Consider the following 13,457-nt stretch of genomic DNA (forward strand, 5'->3'; position numbering starts at 1 on the left):
ACTCCTGCACCTATTTTCTATGTTTCTATGTTTGGTATTCTGCGGCGAGTGTCTCACCTCCCGACTCCCCAAAGCTTTTCCACCACCTACAAAGCACAAGTCAGGAGTGTGATGGAATGCTCTCCACTTGCCTGGATGAGTGCACATCCAATACTCAAAGATGCTCGACACCATCCAGGACAAAGCAGCCCGCTTGATTGGCATTTCATCCACCACCTTAAACATTCACTCCCTCCACCACCGGTGCACCGTTCCTGCAGTGTACCATCTACCAACTCGCCAAGGCTTCTTCGGCAGCACTTCCCAAATCCGCGACCTCTACCATCTAGAAGGACAAGGGCGCATAGGAACACCATCACCTGCAAGTTCCCCTCCAAGTTACACACCATCATGACTTGGAAATATATTGCTGTTCCTTCATCGTCGCTGTGTCAAAATCCTGGAACTCCCCAACATCACTGTGGGAGTACCTTCATTCATCACACGGACTGCAGTGGTTCATCACCATCTTCTCAAGGGCAATTAGGGATGGGCAATAAATGCTGGCATTGCCAACGATACCCACATTCCAGGAACGAATAAAAACAAAGAAACGTTTTCTTCCAAAGTGTTAAGTGTATCTTGTCCCACCATTTCAGTTGCAAGTCACAAAATGTGTGGATTGCATTTTCCCAGGAATCACATGTATCCACACATATTCAAATTGGGACCTGCTAGAGATCCTGCATTTGGGCAGTCAGAAGATGAGCCAAACATTTGTGAGGGGCACCAGCTGTGAGATTCTAAATACACTAAATAAATAAATCTGGACTGTTCTCCCAGTAGAGCTGTGTTTCATAGGCGCACAGGTGAAAATAACCGGACCCTCCTTAATTCCTTTGCTTTATGATAATTAAATAATATTTCACTTAAAAAATATTCTCATTGAACTGATTTCAATCTGTGCAAGGAGGTTTGACCTTCATATTGATTCAGTTTCATTGTTTGCTTACCTTAGCCAGTTGATGAATAATCATGGGAATCAAACCAGCATCTATTACAGCTTGCACTTGCAACTGGTTTCCTGCTGTAATGTTGGAGAGGAACCACACTGCTTCCTGCAGAAAACAATTCAAGCAAAGCATCAACTATAGATTCTGACCACCAATGAACATTTTCTTTCAGGTTAAATATGTGGACATGATTAAAAAGGCTTCCAGGGTTCGCTCTTTAAAACACAATTGGCTCTAATCCCACCTACTCCCACAAGTGTTCTAAACATTTAGTGTTGCATGGATTCAAAAGGAGACAAACTGAGATAGGTTTAGGATGGTGAGAAAGACACTTAAGTCTTGGATGTTAGATAGGCAAAAACGAGCGCGGCCCTCAACCGAACTTTTATAAGCTGAATCCAGTGGGCTCCATAAATCATGAATATGCAGCTATGTCATCTGCTTAATTTTGCAGTCATTCACACACAGATTTTATCCAACAAACTTTTAAAACCTACAATATGCCTCCCATCCTAGTTCATAACTATCATGGCAGGCTTATGTCTTATAAACACTTGTTTAATTAACAGACTGTGGAATCACATGGGAATTTTACGATGCCATTACCACCCACCTTAAGAAAAAGTCTTGGGTCAAACTATTCACAGGCAAGACTGTGAAACTGCTTCACTATTTTAAAATATTTTATAGTTTTCATCGAATTGTACCCAATGGAACAGAAAGAAAAATTGATCTCAGACCCACAGCTCTTTCAAGCAATCTTCAAAATTATACTCCAGCATCAGATTCTGACTATAAAATGTTTTAAAGACACAGATACAAATACAAGAATTAAATGGATGCAGAAAGGTGGGTCTTTAGTATACTTTGTATACGACCCAGCACAAAATAAATTCCGTCAGTGGAAAAGAAAAGACATCCGATTAAAATTCACCTGTAGTAAGTGCACTATGGCTCGCACTCCTCTGAGCTCTCCTCTTTCTAAACTACAAATATACCATCCTGCATGGTCTTTCTCCTCCCTAAACACTCACTGTGATGAAATCAAGACTTGTTGCATAGTCTTCGACTCAAACTCAATCTTTCCTAGGACCTCAAAACTGTGGCCCTCATGACCATGCTCAATCATTTACTCCACCAACTTTCTGACTTTTAAAACCCAAGCTCTGCACGCCCCAACTTTCCTCATCTCTCCGACTCTTTTCTGGATCTCTTTCATGGATCTTGGCCATTCACCTTCACTTCAACAGAAAAAAGGGCAAAAATGTAAACCAAAAACATGCCTTTGGCTCTGTACAAATGGGTTTTCTCCTTGCTGCACCATGGGGAAATGGAGTTAAATGCAGGTACACTATGCAAACCAAAATGTTCATAAATAGAATCATAAAATAGTTACAGCACTGAAGGAGGTCAGCCCGCCGAGCCCGTGCCAGTTCTCTGCAAGAGCATTTCAGCTAGTCCCATTCCCCTGCCCTTTCCCCGTAGCCCTGCAAATTTTTTTTCTTCAGTTACTTATCCAATTCCCCTTTGACAGCCACGATTGAGTCTGCCTCCACCACCCTTTCGGGCAGTGCATTCCAAATCCTAACCACTCGCTGTGTAAAAAAAAGTTTTCCTCATGTCGTCTTTGATTCACTGGTTCTCGACCCTTCTGCCAATAGGAACAGTTTCTCTCTACTCTGTCTAAACCCCTCATGATTTTGAAAACCTCCATTAAATCTCCTCTCAACATTCTCTGCTCTAAGGAGAACAGCCCCAGCTTCTCTAGACTATCCACATTAATGAAGTCCCTCATCCCTGGAATCATTCTCGTAAATCTTTTCTATTACCTCTCTAAGGCCTTCACGTGTCTCACTGAAAGTGATTTATTTCTGGACACAAAATTCAAACCACCACTGACTGAGATCCATTAAAAAGGCTGAATACTATTGGAAATAAGACAGCAAAATATGAGAAGACAGAAGGTTCATCAAAAACCTCAGACCAACAGGAAGCTTCTGAATGGTTAAATGGAAAAAATGTTAACTTGCATTTCTATCGCGCCTTTAACATCCCAAGGCACTTTACAGGAGGGTCATCAAACAAAATCTGTTGCCAATCTACAGAAGGAGGTATCAGGACAGATGACCAAAAACTTGATCAGAGGTAAGAAGAGAGGGGAAGAGAGGCAGAGAGTCCTAGGGAGGGAATTCCAGAGGTTAGGGCCTTGACAACTAAAGGCACAGCCGCCAATGGTGAGTGATTAAAACAGGGGATGTGCAAGAGGCCAGAACTGGAGGAGCGGCGAGATCAGAGAGTTGTAGGGCATGGAGGAGGTTAGAGAGATATGGAGGAGCAAGACCATGGAGAAATCTGAGAGCAAGGATGAGAATTTTTAAATTGAGGCATTGCTGGACCGGGAGCCAATGTAGGTCATTAGCATAGGGTGATGGTTGAGCAGCACTTGGTGCGAGATAGGATACGGGCAGCAGAGTTTTGGATGAGCTCAAATTTTTGGAAGGTGGTAGATGGGAGGCTGGCCAGGAGAGCATTGGAATAGTCTAGTCTAGAGGTAACAAAGGCATGGATGAGGGTTTCAGCAGCAGATGAGCTGAGGCAGGGGCGGAGTCAGGCGATGTTATAGAGTCAGGCAGTGTTACGGAGGTGCAAGTTGGCAGCCTTGGTGATGGAGCAGACATGTGGTCCGGATCTCATCTAGGGGTCAAATTCAACACCATGGTTGCAAACAGTTTGGTTCAGCCTCAGACAGTTGCCAGGAAGAGGGATGGAGTCGGTGACTAGAGAACTGAGGGTTCGTGGCAGAGGACCCAAGACAGTGGCTTTAGTCTTCCCAATATTTAGTTGGTGGAAGTTTCTACTCATCCAGTACTGGATGTCGGACAAGCAATGTGACAAATTAAAGAAAGTGGAGGGGCCGAGAGAGGTGATGGTGAGGTAGAGCTGGTGCCGCAGGGCTCAGTGCTGGGACCCCAGCTCTTTACAATATACATTAATGATTTAGATGAAGGAATTGAGTGTAATATCATCAAGTTTGCAGATGACACTAAACTGCGGTGTGAGCTGTGAGGAGGACGCTAAGAGGCTGCAGAGTGACTTGGATAGGTTAGGTGAGTGGGCAAAGGCATGGCAGATGCAATATAATGTGGATAAATGTGAGGTTATCCACTTTGGTGGCAAAAACACGAAGGCAGAATATTATCTGAATGGCGGCAGATTAGGAAAAGGGGAGGTGCAACGAGACCTGGGTGTCATGGTTCATCAATCATTGAAAGTTGGCATGCAGATACAGCAAGCGGTGAACAAGGCAAATGGTATGTTGGCCTTCATAGCTTAAGGGATTTGAGTATAGGAGCAGGGAGGTTTTACTCCCTGGAGGTTGTACAGGGTCTTGGTGAGGCCAAACCTGGAATATTGTGTTCAGTTTAGGTCTCCTAATCTGAGGAAGGATGTACTTGCTATTGAGGGAGTGCAGCAAAGGTTCACCAGACTAATTCCAGGGATGGCTGGACTGACATATGAGGAGAGACTGGATCAACTGGGCCTTAAACACTGGAGTTTAGAAGGATGAGAGGGGATCTCATAGAAACGTATAAGATTCTGACGGGACTGGACAGGTTAGATGTGGGAAGAATGTTCCCGATGTTGGGGAAGTCCAGAATCAGGGGACACAGTCTTAGGATAAGGGGTAGGCCATTTAGGACTGAGATGAGAAGAAACTTCTTCATTCAGAGAGTTGCTAACCTGTGGAATTCCCTGCCACTGAGAGTTGTTGATGCCAGTTCATTGATATATTCTAAGGGGAGTTAGATATGGCCCTTACGGCTAAAGGGTATGGAGAGAAAGCAGGAAAGGGGTACCGAGGGAATGATCAGCCATGAACTTATTGAATGGTGGTGCAGGATCGAAGGGCCGATGACCTACTCCTGCACCTATTTTCTATGTTTCTATGTCATCTAGAACCTGACTTTGTGGTTTCGGATGATGTCGCGGGGGAAGCGTAGGTGAGAAATAGGAGGGAGCCAAAGATAAATCCTTGGGGGACACCAGAGGTAACGGTGCGGGAACAGGAAGAGAAGCCATTGCAGGTGATTCTCTGACTACAACTAGATAGATAAGAACGGAGAGAGTTGAGTGCAGTCTCACCCAGCTGGACAACGGTGGGGAGTAGTTGGAGGAGGATGGTGTCAGCTGTGTCAAAGGCTGCAGACAGGTCGAGAAGGATGAGGAGGTTTAGTGTACCACAGTCACACAAGGTGTAATTTGTGACTTTGACAAGGGCCATTTCAGTACAGTACTGTGTCAGGGGCGGAAACCTGTAGAGGGATTCAAATATGGAGTTGCAGGAAAGAGGTGCATGGATTTGGTAGACAACAGCCCGTTCAAGGACTTTGGAAAGGAAAGGGAGGTTGGAGATGGGGCAGTAGTTTGCAAGGACAGAGGGGTCAAGAGTGGGTTTTTTTGATGGGTGATGACTGCAGATTTGAAGGGGAGGGGGACAGTACCTGAGGAGAGAACCGTTAACAATATCCGCTGACATGGGGGCCAGAATGGGAAGTTGGGTGGGCAACAGTTTGTAGGAATAGAGTAGAGTGAACAGGAGGTGGATCTCGTGGAGAAGGTGAACCCGGAGAGGGCATGAGGCGAGACAAGGGAAAAACTACAGAAAGATGCGAGTTTAGGGCTAGGGAGGGAGAATCTTAGAGGAAGTTTAGCCCAGTGGTTTAATGGAAAGGAGGGATGCGGCAGAGGCAGCTAATTGGATGGTCTCAATCTTCGTGACAAAGTCGTCCATGAGCTTCTCACACTTCTTGTTGGAGACGAGGGTGCTGGAGACGGGAGAGGGGTTCAAGACGACGGTTTGTAGTGGAGAAGAGAAGCTGGGGTCATCTTTGCATTTCAGGATCCTGGAATAGTGAGCAGTTTTGGCAAAGAGGAGCAGGATCTGATAATGCTTTATATGGTCCAGCCAGATCTGGCGATGAATGGCTAAACCAGTTGTCCGTCAAAAATGTTCAAGATGAGGGCGATACCAGGGGGAAAGACTGGGTTGAGAGAGAATAATGGCTTTAACAGGGACTGGGGCATCAAAGGTGAAGGGGGGGGTTGTGAGCAGCTCGGTAGCTGCAAAAAATGTTGTACTGAATGGCGGGCCTAAGGCTAGGTAGTTGGGAATTTGAAAGTGGAGTTCTAAGTGACTTGGGGAAGAGTTTTTCCCAGGGCAGGTCTTAGAAGGAAGTGGGGTTGGGAGGGGGAAGGAGGAAATGGGTGGAGAGCGATACAAGGAAGTGATCAGAGATGGCCATATCCACGGTAGCAAGGCCATGCCAGATGGCAAGGTGGCTGTGATTTTGGATAGGGGAGTTTATATGGATAACCTGGAAAAACAGAGGATGGACCAAAAATCCATCCTGTGGAACAAGAAGCACAGTTAAGCTTCTGGCTGCACTGATTCTGGTTGTGTTTTTTAAAAACAAAAACTCATTACTATTACTTTGCATATAACCATTACCAATAAGCAATGTTCCCTTTAAGCTGCGCGGCCACACGCTCTGCAGCTCCCGCGCAGCTGATTCATCTGCTTTTAAATAGGAAAAATTGAACATGTGCGGGATTTTAAATGGGTCGTGTAGTCCCTTAAAGGGGCCGCGCACCTGAAAAAAATTGAAGGGAACATTGACTGTACGCATTGTAAAATATGTAATTATGTATAATGCAAGGCTTGTGAAGTGTATATAAATGTTCTTGGCTTTCAATCCGTTGCTTTTTAAGCAGCGTATTCTTTCATCGTTCAAATGTTGGCAAAGTTTTGTTCCTTTCTTGTCAAGTCCTTCAGTTTACATATAGCACTATGTGAATTTAGCACAATCCTATTGTTCTTGCAACTCCACTGATGAACCACCACATCCTTCAGATAGGTACAGCAGCGAGCAGTGCAAATACTAGATGTACAAAGTTTCTTCGGAGTGACATACACCTGGATGTATAATCCAGTGCTGGGAGGTTTATACATCCCAACAATTGACTATTTTACATTTCTGTTTTATAAATATTTCAAAATGATAATGCACTAGTGCAGACATTACTTTTGCTGCATGCAGCTTTACCAGTTACACTCATATTTACTTTGCCTAAAGTTCAATTATCAAACTCATTAGTTTTACATACCATTACAGTTTCCTTCTTTGTGGGAATAGTCTTAAATTGTCCATTTCTGTGTCTTGGCCTTGATGGGCTTTCAGTCACATTCAGTATAAGGTGCACTCAAGCCACTTGGCAAAGCAAGCTCAGGCTTTAGATTTGGGGAGAGTGGGGCAAGGAGGATTATAAAGCTGCTATGAGTCTGTTGATATATTTGCAGCTACAGAAAGGCAAAAGCAAACAAGATTTTTGGAGGGAGCACGAGGGCGATGGTGTATTAAACTAAACCTAAACAAGTCAACAATGTGGTGTGAACTATTGGAACAAAGAAAATCCTCCCCCCATATTTCCCCCAAAAAGAACACCAGCAAAACTGGCAAGGACCTGTTACCATAATGCTCAGATTCTTCTAAGTGTTGATAGTTGCAACCATGAGATCCACCAAAAAGAGATTCAAATTGAAACCGGCTATGACTGCTAGCTGAAGAACTGGGAACAGTCTATGAAAGCTAAATTGTGTTACTGTCACAAGATTATTTGATGATACCGACAGAGCTTCTCAAGTCAGACTGGCAACATGACAACTTTTGTGTTACCTTGTTGATCTTCTCTTTAGGATGGGTCAGGAGATTGGGAAAGTGTGACAGTACATCACAGTTAAGAACCACCTGCGTCTGTTCATCAGTACCCGTCACTATGTTGCCTACTGCTCTCAGTGCAGCTGTCTGTATAGAGAGGGGGAAAAGATAGTGAGATTCTACTCTTTTGTAAATTTATTCAAACTACCAATTAAAATGACAAGCTTTATTACTGTATTGACATTATTCCCTCCTGCAAGCGACTCAATATCTCCCAATGCAGACTAGCTATGTTACTCATCAAGAAGCAAGGTGCTGCTTTCTCTCCCTTCCACGCTGGGAAACTGACCTCACACACAGGGTCCTTGTACTAATACATGAATAAAATCTGTAGAAGGAAAGGCACTGTCACTGAGTGAGGTAGGAAGGGTTCTGCCCCACCCTACTGGAAGAAAACCATAGCCTACGAGGAAAAACTTCTGCAAACCCATTCCTGCTGTTTCACAATGTTTCACCTGCAGTATATTAAAAGTATCAAGCAAAAAGTGAAACCAGCACCCAGGCAAAATATCCACGATTCTATTCTTTACATTCTAGTGTAATGAAATCAAATCCAATTGTGGCAACTGAGAAAACAGAACATTCCATGAACAAAATATGTTGAAACTAAGGAAGGTTTACCTACATTTCATACATTAAATTTGTATAAAAAATGTTTGAATATAAAGTAACTTTACTTGTCTTAAAAGCAATACAGAGCGTGCATTTATCCCATCAAATACAAACTCTGATCAGGAATGAATCAACAAACCTTTGCATTAGTTTTATTTTGCATCCAATTTTATCTTTTAACAAAACAATAATGGAAAGCATCTTAGTGCAACTGAAACGTGGCTAAAATAAGCACTGGAAAATAAGAATATAAACACTGGAAACTGTATGAGAAACATTAGCCTTGAATAGGGCTTATCAAATAGGGAATTCAGAAGAAACTTCTATACCCAGAGAGTTGTGAGAATGTAGAACTTGCTACCACAGGGAGTGGTTGAAGCGAATAGTATAGATGCATGAAGGGGAGATTTGATAAGCATTTTGATAGATTAAGTGAATGGGCAAAACAGTGGCAAATGGATTTCAATGCAAGCAAATGTGAGGTCATCTACTTTGGACCTAAAATGGATAGAACAGGGTACTTTTTAAATGGTGTAAAGCTAAAAACAGTGGATGTCCAAAGAGACTTGGGGATCCAGGGACACAGATCATTAATATGTCATGAACAGGTACAGAAAATAATAAAAAAGGCTAATGGAATGGTGGCTTTTACATCTAGAGGACTAGAATACATAACGTAAGAAATAGGAAAAGGAGTAGGCCATACGGCCCCTCGAGCCTGCTCCGCCATTCAATAAGATCATGGCTGATCTGATCATGAACTCAGCTCCACTGCCCCGCCCGCTCCCCATATCCCCTGAAGAAACTATCTATTTCTGTCTTAAATTTATTCAATATCCCAGCTTCCACAGCTCTATGAGGCAGCGAATTCCACAGATTTACAACCTTCTGAGAGAAGAAATTTCTCCTCATCTAAGTTTTAAATGGGCGGCCCCTTATTCTAATATCATGCCCCCTAGTTCAAGTCTCCCCCATCAGTGGAAACATCCTCTCTGCACCCACCTTGTCAGGCCCCCTCATAATCTTATACGTTTCGATAAGATCACCTCTCATTCTTCTGAATTCCAATGAGTAGAGGCCCAACCTACTCAACCTTTCCTCATAAGTCAACCCCCTCATCCCCGGAATTAACCTAGTGAACCTTCTCTGAACTGCTTCCAAAGCAAGTGTATCCTTTCATAAATATGGAAACCAAAACTGCACGCAGTATTCCAGGTGTAGCTTCACCAAATCCTTATATAGCTGTAGCAAGATTTCCCTGCTTTTATACTCCATCCCCTTTGCAATAAAGGCCAAGATACCATTGGCCTTCCTGATCACTTGCTGTACCTGCATACTATCCTTTTGTGTTTCATGCACAAGTACCCCCAGGTCCCGCTGTACTGCAGCATTTTGTAATTTTTCTCCATTTAAATAATAATTTGCTTCTTTATTTTTTCTGCCAAAGTAGATAACCTCACACTTTCCTACATTATACTCCATCTGCCAAATGTTTGCCCATTCACTTAGCCTGTCTATATCCCTTTGCAGATTTTTTTGTGTCCTCCTCACAACTAGCTTTTCCACCCATCTTTGTATCATCAGCAAACTTGGCTACATTATACTCGGTCCCTTCATCCATTAATATAGATTGCAAATAGTTGAGGCCCCAGCAGCAAACATTATTCCGCAAACGGCAATTGATGTTAGATCAATTGTTAATTTTATATCTGAGATTGATAGCTTCTTGTTAACCAAAGGCATCAAAGGATATGGGCCAAAGGCAGGTACATTGTTTGCATGGCAGATGAAGTATAATGTGGATAAATGTGAGGTTATCCACTTTGGTGGTAAAAACAGAGAGACAGACTATTATCTGAATGGTGACAGATTAGGAAAAGGGGAGGTGCAAAGAGACCTGGGTGTCATGGTACATCAGTCATTGAAGGTTGGCATGCAGGTACAGCAGGCGGTTAAGAAAGCAAATGGCATGTTGGCCTTCATAGCGAGGGGATTTGAGCACAGGGGCAGGGAGGTGTTACTACAGTTGTACAGCGCCTTGGTGAGGCCACACCTGGAGTATTGTGCACAGTTTTGGTCTCCTAACCTGAGGAAGGACATTCTTGCTATTGAGGGACTGCAGCGAAGGTTCACCAGACTGATTCCCGGGATGGCGGGACTGACCTATCAAGAAAGACTGGATCAACTGGGCTTGTATTCACTGGAGTTCAGAAGAATGAGAGGGGACCTCATAGAAACGTTTAAAATTCTGACGGGGTTAGACAGGTTAGATGCAGGAAGAATGTTCCCAATGTTGGGGAAGTCCAGAACCAGGGGTCACAGTCTAAGGATAAGGGGTAAGCCATTTAGGACCGAGGTGAGGAGGAACTTCTTCACCCAGAGAGTGGTGAACCTGTGGAATTATCTACCACAGAAAGTTGTTGAGGCCAATTCACTAAATATATTCAAAAAGGAGTTAGATGAAGTCCTTACTACTAGGGGGATCAAGGGGTATGGCGAGAAAGCAGGAATGGGGTACTGAAGTTGCATGTTCAGCCATGAACTCATTGAATGGCGGTGCAGGCTAGAAGGGCCGAATGGCCTACTCCTGCACCTATTTTCTCTGTTTCTATATGTAATTAGGTTGCAGATCAGCCACGATCTCATTGATTGGTGGAACAGGCTCGAGGGGCTGAATGGCCTACTCCTGTTCCTATGTTCCATATGAGGGAGAAGGGAATAAGATGATTATGCTAATAGTTAGATGAGGAAAGATGGGAGAAGGTTCGAGTGGAACATAAATGTCAGCATGGAAAGTTGGGCTGAATGGCCTGTTTCTGTGCTGTATATCCTATTTAATGCTATGAATATTAATGGAAGTGCCAGTATATTTATGGGCAAAGTCAAAATTTACACAGCATTGTGGCAACCAAAGAAATGTCAAAGATGGGAAAAGTCTGCAAGTGAAATAAAAATCCAACCAATTTTAGAGAGCTGCACGTTTTGATCAACAAGTATGTTTTTTCTTTTTCTAGCTTATTTTAGACACCATGGGGCTATAAATTCTCCAAACTTGCGACCTGTTTTTTTGTTATATTTCAAAAACTGGTTGGTGGGAAATTTAGAGACGTCTTGCGGCAGCGGTTTTTAAGTACCGTTGAGAGCGGACCACTGCCGTGCAAGACTCGAAATAATGCTTTCACCAAAAATTTGGCTCAGCGCGCACCTGTATTTAGTGCGAAAAATACTGGCAGGTAAAAAGCTGCGTTGCAGCCCTTGGACCTGCAAAAATGGTAAGTTAAAGTTTTTATTTTTTTAAATTCTTTTTCAGCAATTCGATAGTTGTGTCTTGTAAATATTTTTTGATTTTACACATTTTTGGGGGGAGTGTTTTCCCCCCTCCCAAGGCCTCTTGCAACGGTATCGGCCTCGGCATAAAGTTGCAGAAAATTCACGGTTTGCGTCACAGATCCTTGTGCAAAGCCGATTTTTACCGATGTGCAAATTGAAGTTTGAATTTTAGGCCTCGTAGATGTAGCAAAGCAAAAGTGGTATTTTTGGTGAAAAAATACCGTTCGTCAAAAGCGGAATTTCTAGCCCTATAACTTTTTAAATATTTTCTCACCTGAACCTTGACCTCTTGATGACTTAGAAGTGGAACGAGGAAAGGCACCACACCCGAGTCAATCACCATCTGTATTTGTTCATTACCTCCATCTGTCAGGTAAGACAAAGCCCAGACTGTGTCCACTAGTATCTTGAATATATTTAAAAAAATAAAAATAATTAGATCCCATCAAAATCACAACTGGTTAACATCTCTGATAAAAAAAAAAACTGAATTTAGATATGAACCTGCAACTTATCGTCTTATCAAATATTAGATAGTCACCAATAAATTCAATAGGAAATTCAGGAGCAACTTCTTTACTCAACGTGCTTAGAATGTGGAACTTGCTACTACATGGAGTAGTTGAGGCAAATAGCATGATGCATTTAAGGGGAAGTAAGATAAGTACATGAGCGGGAAAGGAATAGAAGGATATCTTGATAGTGTGAGATGAAGTAAGGTGAGAGGAGGCTCCTGTGGTGAATAAACTGGGTTAGATGTTTCTGTGCTGCAAATACTATGTAAACATTCTGTGACACAGCATGATGGAACAGCAATGGGCTAACAACTGCAGATTGTATCTGCAAAGAAACGATGACAGCAAATTTGTGTTAGTGGCTTGCCACTTCAAAAGTTACACAAGTGCCACAAAAAGATGGCGCACACCAAAGTAGGCGGTATTCAGAATCACTCTGGATGGCATTATCCCCTCGAGAACCAACATGAAGCAAAGGGGAGGTGGCCAAAAACCTTGCCAATAGCAAGCTGAGCAGCTGAAGTTCTCCCAACTGTCTGGATAGGTCAAAGAGCTTCCAACCATCACTAGCCTGCACAGAACTTTCCTCAGTGAAAGAAACAATAGTTGTTTACGACTTTAAATCAACTGTTCCTGTGCAACATTTTTTTTAAATGAAGGAAATCGTGCTGCTCTAGAAACTCCCTTGTAATATAAATGAGGAAGTTTTAACAGAAGCAGGAGTGGCAATTGGTATCACAGGAGGAGCCGAGCTGCAAGATCACTATCTACACCCACATATTTAGGGACAGTCACACAGCATTGTCCAAGACCTGGAAAAGTTAGAGGTGCTGCTGCAGTAAACCATCGGACACCAAATTTACACAGGAAAAAAAAAAGCAAGCACTGTTAATTCTTTGGATCCAATTTGCTTTAGAATCCATTACAACAATTGTCAGAGTAGGAATCGCAGGATAGCGCAGATGAATACGTGGCTTGAGCAGTGGTACAGCAGGGAGGGATTCAAATTCCTGGGGCATTGGAACCGGTTCTGGGGGAGGTGGGACCAGTACAAACCGGACGGTCTGCACCTGGGCAGGACCGGAACCAATGTCCTAGGGGGAGTGTTTGCTAGTGCTGTTGGGGAGGAGTTAAACTAATATGGCAGGGGGATGGGAACCAATGCAGGGAGACAGTGGGAAACAAAAAGGAGGCAAAAGCAAAAGACAGAAAGCAGAGAAACCCAAGGCAAA

General features: G+C 43.2%; 1 protein-coding gene across 1 annotated transcript in view; it reads right to left on the reverse strand.

Moving 5' to 3' along the window:
• The window catches only part of LOC139276276 (importin subunit alpha-4), a 92,521-nt gene that overhangs the window by 15,171 nt on the left and 63,893 nt on the right, over positions 1-13,457 (reverse strand). The window contains exons 11-13 of the mRNA XM_070894026.1: positions 11,985-12,116; positions 7,727-7,855; positions 993-1,097 (exon numbers count right to left, since the gene is read on the reverse strand). Coding sequence (XP_070750127.1) covers positions 993-1,097; positions 7,727-7,855; positions 11,985-12,116 — 366 coding nt within the window. The remainder of the gene's footprint in view (positions 1-992; positions 1,098-7,726; positions 7,856-11,984; positions 12,117-13,457) is intronic.

This window comes from Pristiophorus japonicus, chromosome 11, assembly GCF_044704955.1.
Source record: "Pristiophorus japonicus isolate sPriJap1 chromosome 11, sPriJap1.hap1, whole genome shotgun sequence".
In the NCBI taxonomy this organism is placed as follows: domain Eukaryota; kingdom Metazoa; phylum Chordata; class Chondrichthyes; family Pristiophoridae; genus Pristiophorus; species Pristiophorus japonicus.